This window comes from Harpia harpyja, chromosome 5 (genome assembly GCF_026419915.1).
Source record: "Harpia harpyja isolate bHarHar1 chromosome 5, bHarHar1 primary haplotype, whole genome shotgun sequence".
Taxonomy (NCBI): Eukaryota; Metazoa; Chordata; class Aves; order Accipitriformes; family Accipitridae; genus Harpia; species Harpia harpyja.
The window spans coordinates 5599503-5624663 of NC_068944.1; the positions used below are offsets into that span (position 1 = coordinate 5599503).

At 39.5% G+C, this 25161-nt stretch overlaps 1 protein-coding gene across 1 annotated transcript in view; it reads right to left on the bottom strand.

Moving 5' to 3' along the window:
- Positions 1-25161, bottom strand: part of MOCOS (molybdenum cofactor sulfurase) — a 231158-nt gene that overhangs the window by 184610 nt on the left and 21387 nt on the right. The window contains exons 2-3 of the mRNA XM_052788249.1: positions 20655-20744; positions 17941-18007 (exon numbers count right to left, since the gene is read on the bottom strand). Of these exons, the coding sequence (XP_052644209.1) occupies positions 17941-18007; positions 20655-20744 (157 nt within the window). The remainder of the gene's footprint in view (positions 1-17940; positions 18008-20654; positions 20745-25161) is intronic.

Sequence of the window (25161 nt, forward strand, 5' to 3'; positions counted from 1 at the left end):
AACTTCATGCCACGACACAACCTCTGGTAGTATCTCTACCTCAAGCTCCTCCTGAGGATGCTGTCAAATTTCAAATCAGCGTGAATCAGAGACCTCTGGTACAGAGAAAAACAGATGCTGGGTTTCTCAGTTGCAGTTGAAATAGCCCCAGATAAGTATCTCCGGTGGGGAAAAAAGTGGGCAGGCTGCTGCTATGAAGCATGCCATCTGTCAGGAGCCAAGCCACACACGAGCACCAGTCAAGCAAAATGCCTATTTGAGCCTGTGGTGGTGCATTTTTTCTGCCTCTCCAGGCTGATTTACGAACTCGGGAAGGCTCGCTAGGCCTTAGCAGAAGTCTAATGAGTCGGGCAGTGAAGTGACCCTTGACTGTGCCAGGAACTCTTACACAGCTACGACAGGGAGATATGCTGTGTGTCTCAAGGACTCCTGCTGCCCGGCGGGGGACGGGAGTAGAGATAGGCTGTTCTCATAACAACCTGCAGCCAGTTCTTTCTCATAACAACCTTGAGACATAACAGTCCTCCCCTGACAATCTTGGAGCATCCCATATCTATGTTTGAAGTTATTCTCAGACAGTCTCAGAATAGAATAGAAAAGCCAACACAACCTGGGCTGATACTCTCCGCTCCTTGAGGCTCGACCCTTTGCCCGGTTAGACAAATGCCGAAGCATTCAAAGTGAACCTTTTCACTGACCTCAAGGGGAATTTTTAACAAGTATACCTCTTTTATTCTCTTTTACTCTCTTATATGTGTATCTCTTAGTGTCTTTATGCACACACGTGTGCTAGCCTGAATAGTCTATAGTAAGTATGTTATAGCAAGTATATTGTAAGTTACTACTTTCAAATACATACTTAGATTTTGGTCGTGATTTTTATTCAACTGTGAATGAATTTTAGGCTGCTATTATAATACCTTTAGATATAAAATGTTGACCAAGTCTGGGACTAGAAGTCGATCCTGCCACACCTAGACTCCGACAGGAGTTTGGAAAGCAAGGGGGTCTTCTCTGAACCTCGTGACTCAACAGCATGGTCTTCCTTACCCTTTCCCACATTCCCAATCTTTGCACAGATCACAAGAAATTAATTCTTTGTAACATTTCCTTTTATTACCTTTTCGGTCCCTATATACATAAGTTTAGTTTGATTCTAATTTAGTTTTTCTGTGTGTATTTTATCCATGTAGTAAGTAATAGAGTAAACCTTGGCATCAAATTCTGTGAAGTTGCACTTTCATATAAATTTCTATTAAATCATTTTTCTATTGCTAATACAATTGGAGGTGATTCTTTAAACGATCTGAACCCCTTTCTCTCTCTCTTTAAATCCCCCCCCCACGACAAAGCCTACTACAAGCCTACTGTACTCTTCACTAGTACTGTCAATCCAGAAGCTTTCAAAAGTGAAAAGGGAGATACTGCAAGTCTCCCAATATTTACAGCTACCAGGTCAGGTTTTCTCTTAGGAGCAGAAGTCACAGCTGTGGCCTTTAATACCCACAACGTCACAATTTTAATTTCACAGTCAGTGCAAGCAGTGTTCCTCTTGCAGACAAGAGAGTGCCAAGTCTTTGCACAGACATGAGACACAGGCCCAGGCACAGGACCGGAGTCCCACAGAGGCAGAAATGCAGGAATCTTACATTCTGTTCTGCAGTTTGGGTTTGTTTTGTTATTATTTGGTTAGCAGTTTATTCAATGCAGAGTATTTTTTAAAAGTCTGCTGCCATTATACAATTCTGATGTCCACAGCATCCTTTTCAAATCTTTTTAAGGCAGGCACCTGGCTAGAAGGTAGGGGCTGTTGCTTTTCTAGCAGCTCTTCAGAAGCAGTGGGGCTGATTTGAAGATCTATTTTACATAGACAATACATAGACAATATCAGGAATCAGCAATCTCATATAGTTGTTTCTAACTGGGAAATATGTCTCAAAGTAATGCAACTGACAGTGAAATCACTGAAAAGGGGCTGAGGAGTTAGAACATTCAGGTAAAACCAATGCAGCCTATGAAGTGAGAAAATAACACTTTAGACAGAAAACAAGCAGGAAAAAAATTAAGATCACAGAAAACAGTGATGAATGGCAGTATATCTTTTATCCTTAAAGTATAACTCTTCCCTGGACAATAATAATATGAGATCAGTCTTATCCTCTGTGATAAGGTAGAGGAGAGAAAAGAATGTCAAAAGTCCTAAAATCTGGAACTCAGCAGCAAAAACTGTGAAAATGGCTGAGAAACTTCGCAACCAGAATTTCTTGTAAAACTTGCATTTAAAGGGTGGGCTAGGGTAGTGGAGAAAAATATAACCAATAAAAATAAAATCATGGCAGCCACATAACAGTATAAGAGCCCTCTGGGGTTTCAAGATTATTTTAAGGCCTCTCATCTCAGTCTGCTCCACAGAAATAGACAAATCGCATACGTAAAGACCAAAGAGTTTTCCTTCTCAGTAGCCTATCACCCACAGATTTGAATTTGGTAGGTTTTTTCCCTTCACATTACTAGTCTTCTAGACACATCACAGGCACTACACAGGTATAAAAGAACACAGAAATAGGGTTCTGTATTCAATGCTGCCCTGCCTTGCAAAGCTCTTTCCTGTAGCCATATCACCTGCCCATGGTAGCAGAAGGAAAACATAATAATCCCTTTGCACTGTTATTAAATCAGCAGATAAACCTGTGAGCAAATATCTAGAGGAGAGTGGCTAAGGAAGAAACATCTATTCAAGAAATGTAGAAAATATATGATTAAATTTACTAGCACCCTATTTCCAGTTCATTAATCATTTTGGCCTGGTACAAACTGCTGCTGGGACTTAGAACAGAGTACCCAGACCCACTATTTAATTTTGCATCTGACTAGTAGTTCTCCGCTCCTGACTTGCATCCCTTTCTCTGTCTTTAGTTTTATTTCAGATAACTCAGCTATGTGCTTAGGTGGTCATTTTTATCAGCAGCCCTAGTTTACTGTACCCACTGCAGGTAGCTTATGTAATTTATGTTTTTAATTTTTCTGCAAAGCACCTAGTACAATGGTGAGAGGCTCCATTTAAAATTACCTACATAAATAAGCAAATATAATACCATTAGCATATAACAGATTGTGCTTATCAAACTATAAACACTGTAGGTTCAGAAAGTTCAGTGGCAGCATGACTACCAATGCACCAGAGGAACATGTATTAATTTTCTAATAGGTCTAACAGACCCTAAAATGTTGCATAACACAGTAATAATCTTCTCACAATTTGCTAGGAAGAATTTAAGACTCTCATTTTCTTCTTTACACTGTATCAGTAGCTTTTCCTGGGCAACACACTTGTGCTAGACCCAAAAGCATAGAAGTTGCATACAGCCGAAAACTCCCCCGACACCATTAACAGTGGGAATAATGTACAAGACAGGTTGAGAGCTATGTGCCCAGACGTAAAAGCTTCTGAAAGCTGTTCTCTACCAAGGGATACCCATGATCCTGGACTTTCCAGCCCCAGATCCACAAGTCAGTGCAAGTCTCAAGCAATCTGAGCACCCGCTCAGAGCACCGACAGAAGGGCACATTCCAGGGGAGTACTTGACATCTTCCATACCCACTTTCAGAGACAGGACACCAGCCGATCAGGGACCGGAGGTATGCCGCATGCTACAGCCATTATTATGAGCTGCTGTGAATCTGGCAGCAGTGGTTTTGACCATCTCCATTTGCTTGCCCTGCTGCCTGCCAAAAACTACCCATCTTTGCCACAGCTGGCACTGAGCGTATGTGCGTGTCTCCACTGCTTCAGCACCACATCCAGCATCTGGACTTAAAAATGACTGCCGGCAGCTCCAGTCTGCTGGCTCTGCTTCCAAGGGTGAACCTCTAGAAGAGGCATGAGAAGAGGCCATGGGAGAGAGTAGCAGCACACGACCAAAGCTGGTAGAGCATGATTTATGTCACAACTCATCTCGCGGCTCCCGTAAAAGCTGCCTTCAAGTACTTTGCTACAGCAGAATGAAGGAAAGATAAGTCTGCTGGCCTCTGTTCACCAAATAGTATTTTGCTGGTTTTTCTTTTCCTTCTAGAAAGTGGCACTGATCTGTATGCTACACAGAATAAATCACCAGGGTGATTTCTTTCACTGTGGTTGTAAAAACCAAGTTTAGCAACATTTATATTTTGCTGTGATTGAACCTTCCCACAGAGCTGCCATTCACAAATTTTAAATGACTTGCAATATGCCTTGCACCTCAGTAATTATATTCTAAGTTATCGAGTTCACACACGCTCTCTTTTTCTAGCAACCCACGCATGCTCGAGAGAAATTACTTCTGAACACGCTTAATTTTAAAGTCTTCATTTTACACACTGTATGTAATCAAACTTTTTATTAAACATTGCCAAGCAATCTGTCTCATTTAAAATGAGCTGCTAGAAGAGGTAAAGGTCCATTAAGCTGTTAATTGCACACTATAACTCTGATTTCTTGAAAAGTTATGTTGAATATAGTTTCCCCAAATGCTTAATTCCATACTTACCTAATTCTACTGCCATAGCTACTACATTGGTCAGGTATATGGTAACATATCGATACAGCCACGCCAGCAAAATTCCCCCATGCAGAAAGAGGAAGCAAAAAAAGAGGATTTCATTTCCATTTCTCTTGTTTGAGTTTGATATGGGGAATTTCACTGTACAGGTACAAAACACAATTCTGCTAATGTAAAAATACAAGTACACCCTAAAGGCAGAGTGCTTCTGCTACAGTAATGGCTTAAGTGATTTGAGAGCTCAAATTCATTGCAAGTAAACCTCAGTTAGACTTGAAAATGAAAGTCAAGCAAGTGACATAGAAAATGTTATAGGCCACTGTTTTTAAATTACTTATAATGGAGGTCAAAAAGTACTTTAGGCCGTGAAAATAAAACTGAGGTGACTCCAAAACATATAAGTCACATACAAACATTTTCCAAAAGATTGCCACCTCTTATATATGGTTCAGAAATGGTTTGAATGCAGGTCTTTGTATGCAAAAACCACCATCAAAACATTTAAATTTGACTATACCAAACTCAAGAAACATAAATGCTTTTTACATACTAGCTAATTAACTAGACCTTCATATCATGTAGCCTTGTAAAAAATAATAGTATTTCTCATTCTTAAATTACTTTATATCCATCTTTGTTTTAGTTTGTAGTAACTTGAATCATATGATCATGAAATTAGAGAGAGTGGAAAAGGATGAAGCATACATTAATTTCTCTCAAAAGGCACATAACTCAAAGCACAGTATCACATGAATGCTGCCAGTTATTTTTCCTTTTTTTCCCCTATTCAATCAGCTGTGCAGACCTCTTCGCGACACTGAGAATGATGTAATTAGCACTGGTATGTGTAAATTTATTACGTCTAGTAGAAGACTCTCTGTCAGGGTAATCTCTTTCCTCCAAGCCTTATGATCTGTCCACAGGAACATCTTCAGCCACCTGGCTTTCTGGTGTCTTATCAAAGCCATGCAGTTCAAAAATGGCAGAGCACCCTCCCAGCAAAAATTTGTGGTCAATCCCTTCCCATTTTGGAAGGCCTGTGACAGCTCTGAATTGCCAGGCATGCCTTTCTCACGTACAGCAACATTCTTCACTGCACTGTCCACAGGGGACAACCACAACCACCAACCCCTCAGCAGAAACACCAGAATCCAGATGCTTTAGCCCTTTCATTGATACTCGTGCTTACAGCTCTGACTTTCACGGGCCACAACCAGGAAGAAGGTTATCTTAGCTCTCTTTCACACAATAGAATAAACATCCGAAGAAATCAAAAGGGCCCCAAATTTACAAAAGAAAACAGCATGAGTATTTTGTTAAGTACAAACAGCCCTGAAACATATCAGCACTATCTTTCAAATTACAATAGCTGTTCAGGGCCCGAGACTTCAGATTAAGAGAATTAAATTTCCAAAACTCAGTGGAGTGTGTGCTTATTTAATTAAAAGCAGACAGAATTTCATTTGCACTTCATTGTTAGGAATACCACCTATAATATCACATTTTGGCAGTGCAGCTTAACTCCAATTTATACTAAAAGCATACTTCATCAAACTAATTCTGAAGTTCATTACAAACGCTAAATGCCAGTACTATTTGCTATAGCGATCCCATCCCATTTGGATGTTTAAATAGGCAAACATGGTCAGATAAACTTGGAGCGGCTTGTGAATGTTTTACACTTTTTTAGATGAAGTCTTTTGTATTTGACCTGCCACTGTGAGCCACATTATGTATCCTTGATTTTAAATTTTCACAGGTATGGCTCAAGGTGTTGAAAAACTACAGAACTTTCTTGCTTGTACCTGTGCCTATAAAGTACATCAGGTTATTTTATTTTCCGCTCACAAATGAAGCAGCATATTATAGTCATTACTGGACTATATCCCATACAGCAAGGATTTCTCACTGATAGAAATTTACCCTTGTGCACTGCCTTCAGACAATGCATATGGCCCAGACTGTGCCCTTGTAAGGCTGACACATAGTAAAACTTTCTCCCACCCAAAGGAGAAACAGGGAGACTTGAAGAGAAGGAACAGCATCCCATTTACTGAGACAGCCACTCAGGACAGCTGGAATGTGCTACTGGAAAGTCAGAGGCCTCCCTCTTTCATCTGAGCAGCTATGTCAGCCAAGTAGGAGGGAGGAGAGGCACTGCTCCTACCTATTTTGGCTCAGGCAAGTTTGGTTACCTGACCTATAATCATGGTTGTTTAGGCTTCTTCCTTGGCTAAGGCAGTCTGTTGCTGACAGATTTACAAATTCCTTTCAATCTGCTACCACAACACATTTAACTCATCACAAATAAACACAGGCAAAGTTTATGCTGGAGTCATGGACAATAATGCAGAAATTATCTGCTTGTAGCACACTGTTTACATAGGAGGAATCCAACCAAGAAGAGTTAGGAGGTCTGGTTTAATCCAGGCTCAGTCACTGCCTTCATATGCTGTCTCAGCCACAACACTTCAGAGGTCTGTACAGTTTCTTACTCCAGTTCAAAAGCACGGTAATACCCAAAGAGCTAAAAAGGCAGGCTGTAATAACAGTTATTGTAAATGCGTAGTTACATAATTGCAGACAAAAATCAAGTGATCAAAACCATCCATAAATACCTTTTGCAGGGGAGGAAACATTTCCCAAGTATGTTACTAAAAAAACCCCACATTATACTGTGTATATGATATTAATGGAGTTCACATTAAGCATTCTGCCATAATTAAAGTTCTACATCTGTGGCCTGCTGTTCAGTCCTTGGAAGGCCAGACAGATACTTTCCAGTAAGCTTGTACAAGGGGACTTCAGGGTTTGGGGCATATCGGTGTGGGACTAAAGGGTTTCCAGCAGAGCAGCTCTTGTCTAACAGAACATTTTGGATTCTAGTTTTCACTTTCCACAGGAAGACAGGTCTGTGTGAAATAAAACAACCTTCAGCTTTTACGAATTTACAGCAAGATTGTAAGCATCTTCAGACAAGCTCTTACTGGCAGGCAGATCTTGTTCTGTTGCAAGGAACTTGGCATGGACAGCAAATGAACTGGAGGTTTTGCAGCAGGCTCACCAGAGAGCCAGCATCCTAAAAGATGGCTGACTGGGACACCACACAGGATTTTGGCACGAGAATTTTGGAACCAACAGGTCAGTGAAATTTTTCTTAGCAGGGCAAATGTAACTAGGATTCTGCCTCACACCTGTGCTGTAGAGTGCTTCCCTTTTTTGCACAAAAGCCTCGGCATTATATTCCAGAGGTCAGTTTTAGTATTGTTCATCATGTTTGTTCTTTTGGTGGTTTGTTTTTTTTTTTTCCTTCCTGCAAGACAACACTGTTTTCATACATAGTTTACTCAGAAGTCAGAAAAATCTGCTCTGTGAACACTGATAGATTTTCCAAATAAGTGATTCATATCTCTAAAGCCTCCTTTATCGCATGAGAGGTATTGTGCAAAAAAATATAGTGAAATATTAAACACTTTAAAAAAGGTAAAAAAGACAAACTAAAAGAAGTGGTAAGAGGATGGCTGAGAATAGCCTGAGTATTGAAAAGCTCCTTTGAACACTATTGACTGTGAACACTGGATTCATCACAAGCCTAGGGAGTCTTCGTAAAATCTAAAGCATGCACACCTTACTCCTCTAAACAGTCTTGCCATCCAAAAGCTTTCAATAAATTCTAAAGTATTAGCAACATGTTATTGAGCTGGTACTCAATAATACTAATGATGCAATTTTCTTCTGCCTTGACACATACCAAATATACTAATAAAATCTAGCAAATTAAACCTGGATTCACTAGATGTTATTAACCTTAATATAAAGGAGACAGTTCTGTTCCAAGTCTTGCTTCATTTATCTTCCATATTTCTGTATCTTACCATGACTCATGCTGCTTCTTAAAGGCACCCTTTAATTTCAAGGACACCATCTTTGCTTACAACCTTAGTATTGTTTAAATAATAAAGTTTAAAACAAGTGAGAAACTTGAATTAATGAAATAAGCAGAGAAACAAAGGAAAGAATAAAGAAACTTAGAAGAAACTCATTAATATTGCCAGCATATACTACAAAGGTCTATCTGAGTTTTAGGCACTTATTTGCTGCATATTTTCAAACTACCAATGAAAGCTAGTGCGTTTAGCTTCAAAGAACTAGATGCTCAAAGTGATCAAGTTAATCAAATAATTTTCTCTCCTTCAAGTCAACGTGGTTTCCCACACAATACCTCTCTGTACAAAATCTCACAGTCTTCTTTCATTTTCGCTCCATTCATATCAGTATTAACCAGTTTATGGACCACATTATCACTTTCAGCCTACCATGAAACTTCAGAACAAAAACAAACAGGAAAAATCACCTTCCAACAAATTTATTACATTCTAGAAGAATCCCCACAAAGGCGTGCTTTCTTTCATCCTGGAAATCCATTGTGCCTGCAGCTTTCCTCTATTCATTTGAAATGCCCGTGCCATTTCCTTACCTTTACAATACTTTTTGTCTTCTCCTAGCACCCAGAACATTTGATCAGGTCACATCACCATTTAAAGAATCTTTTATTCTGTCACAATTACCATACCATTGATTGCCGTACTGCAGGACTTATTTCAATGACCCCATTCTATTTTGGCTACACATTTCAGAAAGATGAAGGCAATCCAGAACAAGGCCAGAGACAGGGTCAATGAGATTGGGGTGGGGGATGAAGACTACACCTTGGAAGTAGAATCTAGAGGAGCTTATCTTCTTCAACCTATGAAAACAGGAGAATGGGACAGGTCTCCTCTACATAAATGCATCAGAAGGGGTTAATGGTAGAAAAGACCACAGAAGCCTATAGGCAACACAAAATTTTGATGCAGAAACAAAAGGACACTGGCTTCTCATGAGCCAGTGGAAGAGGGAGTTTTCTAGCCCTCCCATTGGGAAAGATCATCAATAGCAGATTAAAAGTACCCTGTAATAGCAGGAGGTGAGACACAAAAAACCTGAAGGTCATGTGCATTCCCATACTCTTGAACCATACCAGCTGGGATGTGTTTCCAACCTGGCTTTCCTGAAACCTGGCACCCTAAAACCCTTACTGGGCCCTCACACTCTCATTTCATCCCTGCTCAGGCTAAGGTGGCTGGTTTGCACCACATCATTACCCCTTGCCAGTCACTGCCCAACCTTCTGCACTCCCTGTTCTCAGTTTCTTCTGCTCGACCCTGCTGTTGCAATGCTTCTACTGGCTCCTCTCCCTTTGGTTTTTAACACATCACCCGGGCAGCCTGGAACCTGTGCAGCTGCCCTGCTTTTTGCCACAGAAAGGTTCAAATTTTCAGCAGGGCAGCAATGACCTCGGTAACAAGCTGTAATATATTTAATGAACACAGATAGTTGGCATCTGCCTGTGGCCAAGTGGGTTCTCAGTGCTGAGGGGAGAAAAAAAAAGCAACAACCACTAACAGATGTAGGATATTAACTGAGAATTTCAGCAAGACAGCAGGTTGCAGAGGGCAGCAAAATAGAAAAAAAAAACCAGTATTAGGACTACAGCATCTAGCATGGGTGCTGTAAATAACCTGTTCATTAGAGAAAGCTAAAGGCATGTGCCATTGTTTGGCAAAGCAAATGTGTTTGCTCTGTCTGTAAGAAGACTGGATGAGCTACAGACAGTCTGGAACAACGCATAAAAGCCAATGGCATTATCAGAGATGAGAAGGCAGCTGCAGTTACACTTGATGTAACAGGGACAGAAGATAATTCTCAGGCTACATCACAACTGCGAGAAAAAAAAAAAGTAATGAAATCACTCAAACACTGCAGAGTCACCTGTCCCCAAAGTTCCCCACTTGCAGATCATATCTGCTTCTGGAGAAAAAATAATGGAAGTTCCTGAATACATCGCTATATTCAGGAGGTTAGAAGTTCACCAGTAGTTTAGAAATATATATATATTCAAAATGTAAATAATATGCCATGACCTACTTAGCGCCTGTTCATGATAAAAATATATAAGCAACACTAATAGCTATTCACTTAGATGGACTTTATAATAAAACCATTTCAGTGCATACCAGTGTTTGAAGTGCTAAAAATCAAGACAGGATCATGAAGTGTGTTCAACAAAAACAGTACCAAAGAGCTGAGGAAACAGAACAGTAAGTAGAGTCGGAACTGACATGCTTTCAGATGGGTGTTTTGGGTTTGTGTCGTGGGGTTTTGGTAGCAGGGGAGGGGGCTACAGGGGTGGCTCCTGTGAGAAGCTGCTAGAAGCTTCCCCAGCTCCAAGTTGGACCCGCTGCTGGCCAAGGCCGAGCCCATCAGCGACAGTGGTAGCGCCTCTGGGAGAACAGATTTAAGAAGGGGAACCTGCAGTGAGTAGGGGGATTGGAGTGTGAGAGGAACGCCTCCGCGGGTACCGAGGTCAGTGAAGGAGGAGGGGATGCCCCCGCAGCCCGTGGTATAGACGGCAGGCTGTCCCCCCCCAGCCCATGGAGGGGAGCGGGGAAGCAGATGCCCACCTGCAGCCCGCGGACAGAGGAGCCCACGCCGGAGCCAGGGGATGCCCCCCAAGATGGCTGGGACTCCATGGGAAAGCCCACACTGGAGCAGGCTGTGCCTGAAGGACTGCAGCCCGTGGAAAGGACCCACACTGGAGCAGTTTGTGAAGGACTGCAGCCTGTGGGAAGGACTCATGTCGGAGAAGTTCATGAAGAACTGTCTCCCATGGGAGGGACCCCACGCTGGAGCAGGAAGAGTGAGGAGTCCTGCCCCGAAGAGGGTAAAGCAGCAGAGACAACGTGTGATGAATTGACCCCAACCCCCATTCCCCGTCCCCCTGCACCGCTGAAGGGGAGGAGGTAGAGAAAATCGAGAGTGGAGTTGAGCCTGGGAAGGAGGGAGGGGTGGGGGGAAGGTGTTTTAAGATTTGGGTTTACTTCTCATTATCCCTTTTTGGATTTGATTTGTAGTAAATTAAATTGATTTTGGTTTTTGCCCAAGTCGAGTCTGGTTTTTGCCTGTGACCATAAGTGGTGAGTGATCCCTCCCTGTCCTTGTCTCGACCCAGGAGCATTTCCTTATGTTTTCTCCTACTCATCCCACTGGGGGGGAGGAGTGAGTGAATGGCCTCATGGTGCTTTGTTGCTGGCTGGGCTTAAACCATGACAATGGGGAAAAAAGACTCATAATGCAAATGATGACTGTTTAAGGACTCAAGTCTGCTGGTTAAAACTGTAGCAAGGTGGGGCTCAGGTAGCAAATATAAGGATGACTGCAAAAAGCTCTGCCTTTCAGCAGAAGTGACACCAGGAATTTCAGATTCATTGAGACACAGATGCCACCAGGGAAGCCCTTGGGAATGCTGTAGTGTCTCTTCAACAGCTTAATTATAACAACAGATGAAGTATTCAGATTGCTTTACAAGTTAAATGAATAAGGTTCAAAATGGAACTCAATACCAGGTTTGCTAACTTCACAGAAAGATTATTAGAGACTACTTAAAAAGGTGCAGTAATAAATTATCTCTGTGCTTCTAAAAACATAGATGAATTAGTCTTTCCCAGGGTTATGATGTTAAATATAACATAAGATAGAAACAGCATAGGTTAAACTTTCACTGGTTATGCACTTCTCGGTAGAGGATCACTGAGTAAGTTTCAGATGGTGGAGCAAAACAGAAAGTGTCTGCAGTCTTCAAAAAAATTAGACATAGGAAAAATATCAGCTGAATTTTGGACAACATAGATAACTCAGGATGGCATTCAAAATTTCTTAACTTTAAGCAAATGGAGCACCTCTTCAATGCTACATAACTTACACTGAGAAACAGAAGGACACTGAAGTCAAAACCAAGTTGTCAAGCACAGCAGGTGCACACAAGGGATGGCAGAAATTATTTTTGTGCTAAATATCCAGTCTTCCAAAAGCTTTATTTAAAATACAAATAATCATCTAGGCCAGTAATGAAGTTGTCAGATTCCCCTGGAGCTAGTAAAGGAACTGCTAGTGTTCCTAACAGCTAGACAGGACTATGCTACTACTCACTAAACAGCTAGGGCAACAAGTGTTACCAGAAAAGTCACAGACTGGTGTCTCACTATACTACTTCTTAGGAAGCAACCGCAAATCCAGAAGAGGGAGGAACACTGCATTTCTTCTACAAGTATTATAGAGCCTAGGGAGGGTAAAAAGTTTCCATATAAACCCTGAAAGAAACAAAGGGATGAAGAAAAGGGAAAAATGGGATTTGCGTTGAGGAAATTGTGCTGGTTTTATCAGTGTATTCTGTTCCAGTTGGAATATCTCGTTCATCAGCTCAGGTGCCCTCTCACAGACTTCCCCACGGACACAGAGGCCATCAGGTCCCTGTCAAAAGAGCAGCTGAGGAGACACCGAGGCTGTGTGCATTAAAGAAACGTGAACTAACATGGTGGCCTGAACCCAAGTAAGCCTGTACCACTCTCCCTACTCTGAATGTTATTTGGAGAGCAATGGCACAGCAAGATTGCTTTTAAACTTATTCTTCATTGCTTCTTTGCAACAGCCACATCATAAAAGCAGATTCCTGAGGTTTTTTTCTGAATTGGGAAGAAAAAAAATTAAAGGTCATACCCACCCTTTTTCAGACCTCTTTGCAAAACACCTTCTAACCACCCATACAAATTAAACTCAGAATTGCCCAGAAGCATTTCATCCTTTCTGTTCATAAACTAGCAATCTTGACCTCCAGATTTTAATTTATTTTACTGAAATATTTATTTCTTTCAATAAATGAAGCATTCCAGATTTGGCTGTCTTTGCAACAAAGATTGCTCAAAGAGCATGATAATGAATGTACAAATTTTATTTACTGCAATCTCTTCATACAAACCATGAAGGTATAAAGCTGACTACCAGAAGAGTAACAAACAGTATTAGCAAATTCCTTTCTAAAGCTTCAGTTTATCAAGTTAATGATTAATGAATTTATTAAAACAGAGATGAAAGTCCACGAGCAAAGTTCCAAAGTAAACCAGACTGATATCATTGGTTCTTAAACCAATCTCCTAACCCATTAAAAAATAACAGTACATGTTACCCTGTCCAGAAACCTTTTACTACCTTGCATAGGATTGCAAAGAGTAAACCCACCAAAAGTAATGGATTGACTCCTAGAAACAACTGTTTATAAAATGGAGTCCTTTGTCTTCATTTTAAGTTTACTATCCATCCCACTAGCTTTTTTCTTTTAGTGCTAAGGAGAAAAGAAATAGGTTCACACAGTTGCATAAAAGGCTAGGTGTGGCCAAGGAGAAACAAGAAGCATCTGCACCAAAGCTATTGCTCTGTTGTCACTCGGTGCACAACAGAGCACAGAGTTGGGATCTCAGCCAGCTCACTGTGGGCACACTGGGACTGTTTCATTGCACGCCTACATAAAATCATTACATGAGGAAAAAGATCACCCCTCTTGCCTATTATCAAGCTCTTCCAAAAAATCTATCCATTATTCATAATTAGCTTCTAATGCTTCTCCCATTTGCCATGTACAGAGTCACCCCAGTGAGCACTGTCGCCTTTCGCTAGACTTCACTGACTGTGGTATTTCAGACTTGCCCTGCTGAGCAGCAGGCTCAGGAAAAGCAGCATTTGCAAATGGTGTTACAGAACAAGCATGCAAAAGGGCTGAACCATCCTAGTTTTGAAACAAGGTTTTCAAGTTGATAGGTACCATTAACGAGGACAGGACACAGCGCTCAGATGTCACTCATCTGTATAGTCTCCCGTCGATGACCTTTGCAAAGGACAAATCAATACTAAGCAGATACTGTATCTACTATTTCTTACTGTGTAGGAAAGGTCAACCAATTTTCATGTATGTATCAGTTCTAACATTACTGTTTTCAGACACAGAACTGCTTAAACCTGGGAATAAAGAAAAAATTCTTACCTTGCGCATAGCACCATTTCTTTTAAAAAAAAGACTTGGAATGGAAACTTAGTTCACAAGCAAGGTATAATGCTTATAGAAGAAACGTAAAGCTTTACCTTGCTATCGTGAAATGATCTCTACAAATACAATGTAAATGAAATTATAAACAGCATTTATAAGACTGCTTCCTTAGCAAAATCCAGTACCACCTGTGTGTTTTACCACAGAAGCAAATATTTTTTTTAAGTATTAAGCCATTTACATTCATTTTGTGCATGCCCACTGCACCTGCTTTCATTAGTATGCGCAGGCCACAGAAATTATTCTCCTCTTATAGTTCACTTAGATGGCATATTTTGAGAGAGGCCTTTATAGAAATACACTTTTTGGTTCTGTATTTAAACTTGATCCCATTTAGCTCAATGCCAAATCCTTTTAACTTCAGTGAGAAAATTCTATAGTACAAATATTGCCACAGTCTAGGAGATGCCTGGTGCTGAAATCTTAGCTGAAATTTCTTGCTTTTTTTTAATATATATTTGAATTCTCAAAGTATGATTAACATTTCATAGTACCTGAAAGTTCAAGGATGAACATCAAAACTCTATTGAATTCAACAACACTGTGTTTAAATGAAAAAGTATCCTGTTGTATATCTTAAACACACCACAAACATAAAACAACACTAAAACTTCAGTCTGGCTCTGATTAGAAGACACTGCTGCACTATTTGATATTGCAAGTGTAAGCTCTACAAGGACAATATTTTAAAATATTCAGAAAGCTAGTATTTTAAAACATTTGCATATAGGAAAAGGGTTATTTAATACTCAATATAATGAATTTCTGAGTTGCATTATCTGCAGCATTGTAAGGAGATATTGCACTCATGTTCTTTAGCTGTATGGAAGTGGAGCAATGGCATTTCCATACATCCACAAGCAAAGTCATAAAAAGGATCTATAATCTTTTGATGAATACATTTAATACATTTCAGTGAGGTTTATTACAGTTCTTGCTTCCTCTTCTCAGCGTCACTCATGGTTAATGTAGAGATACACACAATGTTAAAAAAGTCTCAGCAGTTCATTTCAAGTAAAGAGAAGCAATGTTTTTAAGAATAAAACACTTACTCTTACTCTTATTGTACTTGAATTGGTCAAGAGGTAAGCCGTTTTGGTTATTGTAATTTTGTAAATCATAGAAAACATCCTTTGACAAAAATATTTAATATTTATATTCTTGCAAATCCATGTTCTAAGAGTGGTTTCTGTCTGTCAAGCAAATATGAAGGCAAAACCAAATCATACAGCTTTGTACTGTGGAACAGTGTACACTGCCAGATTAGGAAAGTCTATTCTGATGTTGCTATCACCAGTATCGACAAATATAAATCAGAAATTAAGCTTTTTGTTTATTTTTAATTAGTTGCTTGTGTCATCTCATCAGAAAATCAAATTAAAAAAAATTTTTTTTTCAAATCATACTGTCTTGGAGTCAAACACTGAAAAAAAGCCATACTTCTGGCTGCAGCCATATGCCAAAAGCAGAATTATAAGCAAGCAATTCATTTTAAGATTTCTGAAACTATCCACTGAATTATTCTTTCACTGAGGAAATCCAGTCTATGCACTGTGATGCAGGACAGCGCTGTCTGTCTCCCTGTCTTGTCATATTGCTTATTTTGATTTGCTGCAATGGCATGGAAGTATAGATTTTTAATATACTTTTATTGCCTTTTAGATAGCTGACTTACTGACAGTGTTTTTGGGGCATTTTCTTCCTGAATTTTTATGACTGTCTTTTTGATGACTATGCTTTTTAAATTTTTATTGGGGAATAATGGCTGAATTTCTATAGGGATAGATGACGAATTTTGTTAGGTGCAATACTAAAAATGTTCACTTGGATGCAGAGAGCTTTTTTTTTTCCAAAAAGAAAAAAAGAAAAAAAAAACCAAACCCAATACAAACACTGGTATAGTTCTTGTCGTCTCCCATCCTGCTCTTATAGAATTCTCATGCTTTTTTAAAGCAGGATCCAAAATAAAAAAAGCTGAAGATTTCAGCTCTTTTAAAGTAATCTATATAAGTTACATGGTGAAAGTCTGTTTCCTTGCTCCCTAACAATGAAGAACACAGAGTACAATAGTAATTATTCTAGAAACAGCTACACTTTCTACTGTGCCTTCATAAGAAGAACGATAAAATGGCAACATTGAAATATCACTGAGAGTAAATGGAAACCAGAATGCTAACGCTGCACGTGAGCACACAGGTATGCTCAGGAGACTCTGCAGGACTGTAGGTATTGCTGTACCTGGCTATAAGTGTCTGCTTTTGAAAACAGCTATTCCTCATAGATAGTCTCTTTCATTTCATTTGGCCCTACATTAATAGGTTGTCATCCTGCACAGCATGAGAGGGTTGCAGAAGAAGCAAAAATAAATACTTTTTCCAGAAAGTTGAGGCAGGGGACGGGGACGGGACAGGTTATAGCCAGCAGCATCTTCCAGCTAGAAAGCTTGTTTTTCACACCCTCATAAAAGTGCAGTCAGACAAAAAGCAGCAGAAAGGTGTAAGGCAGATTTTCCTCATTACAGCTATGAACATTACAATGCTATAGTACCATCGCTATTGATTTGAATTCTGTGATGTGTTTTGGAGAAATCTTTGCTTTTAAGGAAGATGATAAAACAAAGAGGAATCCGTGACACTTCTTCTTTGCACAAAGAATGCCATTAAAGCAGGCACATAAACTCAAAACATACATATTCTTCAATAAAGACATATTTTATAAAATAGCAAGAGTTACCTAAAACAACTCCCTAAAACCAATAACCAAGTACCTCAATGGTATATTTCTTCATGGTGTAAACTAATGGCAAAAAGTGTACCTTCAGCACACTATCCTGAGCTTTCAGGGGGATACCTTATTTAGAGATTCACTTTACTTTCTTGCCCATACTCAGAATCCCCAACACTCAACTTTACCTTTTCTTTTTCTCTTTGCTCTTAAAAATCACAATAAAACTACTTTAAAAGGTATTTTATTACTCCAACAGAAGTAAGTACCTGCTGTAAAACAATGTACACATTCCCATAAGCTTTTTATAAATTCTCACAAGCCATTACGCCCTATTTAATTTCATCTGAATTTTAACCATGTCCTTGCACTTAGTTCCACCTTACTATCTTACCATACCATCTTACTAATAATCGCTTTTCAGATTCCAACTTCTATATCTTAATTAAAACTGTGGACTTATATTACAGCACTAATTTAACTACAGGACTTTGAGAACTGGGGCATCTCAGAGAAAAAGAACTTTGTCCAACACTGGACTGTCCAAGTACCTTGTGTTTTAAAAGTGAGGTGTTTTCTTTACATGTGACAGATGACCCTCAGAAAATGACATCACATCAAAGTCATCAAAACAGCACAGGCCTAATCAAAATGAAAACTATGAAGTGCATCATACAACATCTGAAAGAAAGATTATTCTACCTGTATCGGACATGCTCGATTGTGTCATATGTCAGCTTGCTGCTGATATTCTGACTATGAGGGTTGCCTAGGAGACAACAGAGATATAGAAGTTAATCATTAATCACAATTTTGCTATTAATTTTTTCTTTTATGAAAGTATTACACCAAGACAGCCTGAAAAGATGACAAAGAAAGATTTAACGTATACTTCACAGCAATGCCCTGAAGCTCCTTAGAGCAGTTAGTTGAGAGAAGGGACGTATAACAGAAGAAAGCAATTATGACAGACCTTGAAACTTCAGCTGGATCTCTTACTAATACTTAGGCAGTTCCCTTAAAAAGAAAATGCAACTGCATATGCACAAACGTACTAGGAAAAACTACAGACAGAATGCACATTCATAAATACATTTGCGCACTAGCTAAGAAGCAATTTACAAGAGACAGCGTCTGGAGATAACAGACATTCGTGATTGGACACCAGGACTAACCCTGGGTTTTTTAGTGTCTGAAATTCAAATAGCTCATGAAAATATAAATTTATTGCAAAATTAGTAGCCACGTTAGCACAGCTCAGCACATGCATGTATTAACAATTAAGACAGCACATAATAAGGGCATGCATTTATCTTCTTGAGCAAAAAAGATTACAACAATATCCACACAGGCACAGCACACTTCCCTATTAGTAAATGCTTAAAGAACATGCCTAAACAGTTTGGAAACAGAACAAGAAAAAAATTGCTATATTAATACAGTTTTTGCAGTATTTTGCTACAATATTAGCTACTCTCTTTTTTAAATTTCAAAATCACTCTGCTGAAAGTTATTGAGTGAAGGTGTTGAAAAGAATAATAAATTTAGACCTCAGACCCAAAAATAATACTTAGATTTTTCATGTCTGATGTTGCATTTCTGTAATTTCCAATTCAAATATTCTCAATTTAGAAGTGAGAATCTCTCTTACTTACATTACTTTCCCTCATTTACACATGCAACAGCTAAACTGCAGTTCTTCGGGCCTGTGGATTATCACCAAGAAAATAAAAAAAGCTGCAAGTCAAACTCCCCTTTCACTCACATCTGTATCTGTTAAATGAACTCTTTTCATACAACACTTACTGCCCTCAGAGTACTAGAGATGTAACTGAAAAAAAAGAGATTTGACCATACTAGAGGTCTCGTTATCATTTCAGATGAAAGCAGTATTAAAAAAGATACAGTTTGTTCTCCCACAGCATTATAGGTACTATGCAACTGGCAGCACTACTATTTCTATTCACAAGCACTCAATTGATTCACAAATTAATTTTTTTCCACCACTGATGTTACTTATTATAAGGGTTGAGCCCAATGTTGTTTGAAATAACTAAGATCAGAGTGCATACATTTCACTTTACAATGGCTGTAGTGACAGAACATTAATTTTAATATCACTGACATGTACTTGAATGTAATCAAATCAATGTATCTTGTTATAACAACAAAAAACCCTGTCCCGATCAAGAACAACATCTATTTCGTAGCGGATCTTAAATCCACTCTCTGGATCCTGGCCTCGCTAGCATTTGGGAAACAAAACGAGGGGGAATTGACACGTACAATGGCACATTGACAATGAAAACTACCCAGAACTCTCAAGTGGCTCGCCCAGGTGATAAGCACAAATGTGCTGGTGCTTGAGCGAACACAGTTTGCTTTTAAAGCAGTGCTACCTAGTTCCCAAGTGAGGAATCACTTTGCTCTATGTATCAGGGAGCACAAGAAAAACACAAAACTAGCAAAAAGGACACATAGCCCACAGATAGTAACACACAATAAGAAATTTTGATTACTTCAGTGGGACTACTCACAGCATATATAGATAATACTATACAGTATATTTTTTTTCTGGTTGAGCATGAATTGCTCTAATGCAAGCTGTCTCACACAGTAACAAAATTTTCTAAACAGTGGGTGATGCCGCCTTTGTATAAAAGCACATTCAGTGTGTGGTTCTTGGCTAGATAATAATGCCAGAAAGATATGAAAGGTTTAAGTAGAGGATCTAGGGACAAAATACTTATAAGGTGTGCTGAAGTGCCCACGTCCACAGCTGTAATAGCTAAAGCTCCACCCAGATACTGCATAATTCTGTAGATATTTTTACTCATGTTCTTATGTGCAAGACTGCTTTGGCAATACAGATCCTTTTTTCTGAGTATGCACCAAAGTCTAACAGTCTGGGAGAGGTATAGCACCTATTCCCTGCCTAAATTCACTTGGGAACTTTGAGCTAAGCTTTCTTTTAAATAAAATGCTTATACTGAGCTGCAGTATAAGCTCCCTGTGTTGACTCTCACTGAGAAGAGTGGTGGTTCTGGATTCTGGTCCTTGCATAAGAAATTGTTTTTGCATTTTGCATGGAAAAAAACCCCACTGAACAAACAGTGCTCAGAGCTACATTGTATTTGTTTATCCCCAGCATGGTGCCCTAACCCCTGGGCAACAGAGTCATGCTCGTTTGATTTTTCTTCTTCACCAGCACAGACAGGTCCTTGGCCACCAAAGAACAAAGCTAGGGGTGACACAAAGGGACAATGACTCCTTTGTAAAATCACTGGTCTTCCAACTACTCTATAGCAGTGTTAAAAAACCTGCAGAAGTACTCTTCCAAGAACTCAAGAGGCACAGTTTTGATCTATTTAGATAGAAACTTGAGAAGAATAATGGGAACGCTGTTTTGCACTTACCATAAACGTTATTTCTGAGGTCATCAGTAAAAGCTTTAAGTAGACTCTCTGGGAAAAGTGCTGAACCGGCATGGTCAAGGTAAGTAATCCCTAAAATAAAAATTACTAGATTCAATTTTTTAAATATTTAATTCCATTTTCTCCCACAGACTACATTGTGAAGTGCACCATTCAAACACCCCTAGTGCAGTACACCACATAAAAAGTCAATTTCCCTAAACTTCCTGGGGTATGATATTTCTCTGCCTGACTTAAGAGGTCTCTACAGCTCTCGAAAAACGCTTCTCAAATACATTCCAACAGTCAGGCTATATTCACAGCAAGGCGTCTTTCATTCACTTAGCAGAAAAAAAAAAAAAGGATACAATAGAAGCCCAATATTTTGATTGCATCTTTATAATTTTTAATTAAAACCAAAATATTTTAAGAGGTCCTTCCTTCCATGTTTAGATTACACATTCTTTGGAAAGAAAAATCTTTTTGTTCTGCCTGTACAAGACTGAGCAAGCTGGTGTCTTCAATCACAGTACCTTGTTGCTCCTAGGCACTACTTACTATGAAAACTACCATTACCACAATGACAATTATTATTATTAACAACAACAACAATACTGGTGTTGCCTCCTTGCTGACAAATGAAGCAACTGTCTCAAGAACTGACAAGGCCTAAATCATGTTTGAAGCCCAAAGACAGGACTAGTTTAAGTTTTAATGTATTTAAATTATTTCTTGCCACTCTGCTGCACTTAACATTCAATTCATTTTTAAAATCTCCTTTTATATTATTAAGCTATTGCAAAACTTTTAAATAAATGCTTATTGGAAACGAAGGCTTTTTCATGTTTGGCCATTTTCGATTTCTTAATCTTTAGCAATTATTCTTCCATTTCTCCAGTGTGTTTCACGCCCTTTATTAGTTTTTTTCATTTCACTTACCTTAAGTATTTCAACCTATTTCAAATTTTAATAATGATGAATATGATTAAGATTAGAATTTATTAAGTCTTTTAAAGGCCTGCCCTTTCCGCAGGGATTTAAAACTGAGTTAAGCTTTAAACAAGAAGCCTCGACACTTGGAAATACATATTATTATATATTATGTTGCTGTAGCAGTGATTCAGTGGGTAACGGTGTGAGGTAGTGCTAATGATAAAACCAATCCAGACACCCATCCCTTCTCTTATTTTCAAAAGAGAAAAGCCCTCCCCCGCCTTAAGATTTGCCGACTTACAGTGTCTAGCAAAAGCAGAATTTTTAATGACGGCTTGAAGTCAACCAAGCGTTTTGAGGTGCTTTGAGGGGTGGAGCGTGGACAAAACCTGGGTCGATTTACTAGATGTACAGACTTTTTAGGTTTTCGCTTTTTTTTCCTGAAATCCTAGAAAGTTTCTCCCAAGCGGTATGAAGCGGCACCTAGAAGCACACGGGGGTCAAAACGCATACGGGGGTCCGGCTGACCCAGTTTCTGACGGGAGAGGTTCCAGCTGCTCGGCTCACCCCCAAAACGCAGGGGGTTTGGGGGGAGAGAGGCACGCTGCGTCGCGGTGGGAGGCAGCCAGGCCCCTGCCCGGCAGAGCGGCATGGCCTCAGCCAGCAACAAGGGGACGGCAGCTTTTCCTCCGGCGGGAACACGGAGGAAGGACCGCCGTCCTGGAGGCGATCATCCCGGCCAACGCTCTTTCTCAACGCAAGCCCACGCAGAGGTGCCATTTGGCTCGTTAGCTCTTATCGGCACCGCAAGCACAGCCTCTGGAGGCAGACGGCTGCCGGTTTTGGATCCTTCCAGCCCTAAGGAGATGGACGGCATCGAAGTGGTAACACAACCGTACAGCAGGAGGAGAAAAACAGGCAACCGGCTGAGGCTCCTCAAACGCAAACTATCCGCCGACAAGGGGATGGGTGCTTGCTGTCCCGACCAACGCTCCTGTGAGGCAATGTGGACTAAAAGATCTCTAAGTAAAGGCCCCCTAAGTGGTTTTTCAAATTTGATTTGTTGCGTAGCTCATTATGAAGGACGATATTGCAGTTCTGTGAAATGGACGTAAAAAAAACAGCCTGTCGTTTTTTAAATCCTCCTCTGGTTGTATTACTTCGAAAATGTGGGAGGGCATTTGGCTGAGGAAGGAAAAATTATTAATTCTTAAACTTTAATGCTGCTGTTTAATTGAAAACAGAGAACAGCATTTAACGCTCTCTCTCCACTGCCCAAAAAAAGAAACAGGCTCTCTCATCATTTGAGACTGCACTGAAATAAATATCTTGCTATTGCACTTTTATGGTGTAGTTTTTTCCTTCCTGTCTTACTTCAATAAAACTATATTTCTAAAGGAAAGAAAAAAAAATGTGGCACATGCATAACACTGGCAAAGAAAAGAACATTAATAACTTTCATTGTGCTTTTTCCCTGGTTTAATAACATTTGCTATTTTAACTTTATTGAACGCACATTAACCAAAGAGATTTGTCAGTATATACAGAATAATACAGTTTCCCCTGTTTCACTGTGGTATTTAGTATATAGGCTGTCAGCACCATGAAATTATACTGTGTACAGGAAGTAACAGGAGAAAGAAAATATAATATGATCAAGCAAAAGAAAATTAAAATGCAATATCCATCAGGACATGGTTTCATTGCTCAGGGAAAATGTAAAATTAACTTTTAGTTTAATTTACATACTATTACATTTGGAATGTGTAACTGACTTCATTGATCTAATAATATACCAACTATTTGATAAAATCACATTTCAGAAGTAGGGGGTTTTTTATAGGAGTATCGAAAACCATTCAATGTGTCGGCATTAGTTACGGAAAGTTATTCAGCAAGAGTATCGGTTCATAAGCTGTAATATTCATATGCTAATATTCTTGCAGATTAATTTTACATGGGGAACTCTTTGGGAACCAACGCAGGCCAGTACGTCCTGCTGAAGAAAACCCCAGCCCAGCTTTCTGTTCTCCTTCTGTGCAACAATTCACCTCTTAATAAAGCATCCACTATCTCTGCATGCCTGCCTTGGTTCTTTGTAAAACTTCACGAGAGCACGTGCACATACAGCCTCAGGAATGCCAGGGGACCATTCAGTTTAACTGAACACTTCTATCTCTTAAATGAAAAAAGATAAAGATAATTTAATTTGGAGCATTTCAAAATTAGAGCTTAAGATCAGGTGAGAACACTTAACCGTACATAGTCTGACTGCCTGCAAAACATCCGAGGCAAAAAGAAACTATCTGGATTAATATTTTGGAGCCAAAATACCTGCTTCCGACAAAAGCATGCTTTCCTAAAAGGTAACTCCACCTGACTGAAGAAATTTAAAGACATCATCTGACGAACTGAGAGTAGAACAAGGTGGTTACGTCTTCATTAAATCTTTTAGTAATTATTAAGCTTTGTATATGCTTACCACCCAGAGGATGTTCTAGAGGGGCAGGAGCACAGAGAGACCATGGAGGCACTCCCTACAATGGCCTGGTGGCACATAGAGAGTAAGCTTTTTCCTCCTTCACACCCCACCTGTAAACCCACGCCTGGACACCCAGCTCCTACCTGGCTAAATTATTACTGCTTTGGTATTATGTAATCTGCTCTTTTAATCCCTGAAATTGTTCTTGGTGCTTCATATTTCTGAACTTTGACTGAATATCAGTTCCAGAAACGACGACTTTACCTACATTCCGTGTGGCTGCTCCATGTCCACCTCCTTAACCTTTTGCCATCCTGTGATTCTACCACAGTCACCAAAACAAACCGACCTGCACTGTGGCTTCACAGCTATTTCTCACAGCCCCAGCACTCCAAAATTCCTGCACTCCAGCTGATTACAGGCTGCCAGCTACATTGCTGAAAGTTTCATAATGAAGAATGAAATGTGTAGTTACAAGGCAGCAACGGTACAGAGTCATGAATTTTGATTGGCGGATATAATTGCAATTCAGTGGGATTATATACACAATATTACTTGTAAAGTAGATACAGCCAATGCCCCGGGGAGACAGTATATATCTTAAGTACAGCAATATTAATAAAACTAGTATGATATAGTTTATATGAAAACAAGCTGAAGGCAAAATAAAGCATTATCTGTCAAAAGATAAATATGAGAGATTTTCATACATCAAAAAAAGCGCAAGATAACAACCAAGTGTCAAAATAGGGGGGAGAGGGCTCTACAGAGGTTGTAGACAAGTGTGATATCATTTGGACACAGTGAGGTTTTAACAGGTACAGGTACCTCAGGTTATTTTAGTCATCTAAGTCAGATGCCCTTTAGAGGCAGCTCCCTCTTTCCATTGACTGCATAAGAACTTAGCTCCCTCCAGGGATGCTCCTAAATTAAATGTCAAAAGTACCTTTAACTATGTAATACATGTAACCTTTGTAAAAGTGCCTGAAATCTCACAGTGATACAGGGCATGATATGCCCACACACTGTATAGACAGATAAAGATCCTGGTTGTGCAAAACCATTAATGAAGTACATTAAAAGCAAAAAAAGAAA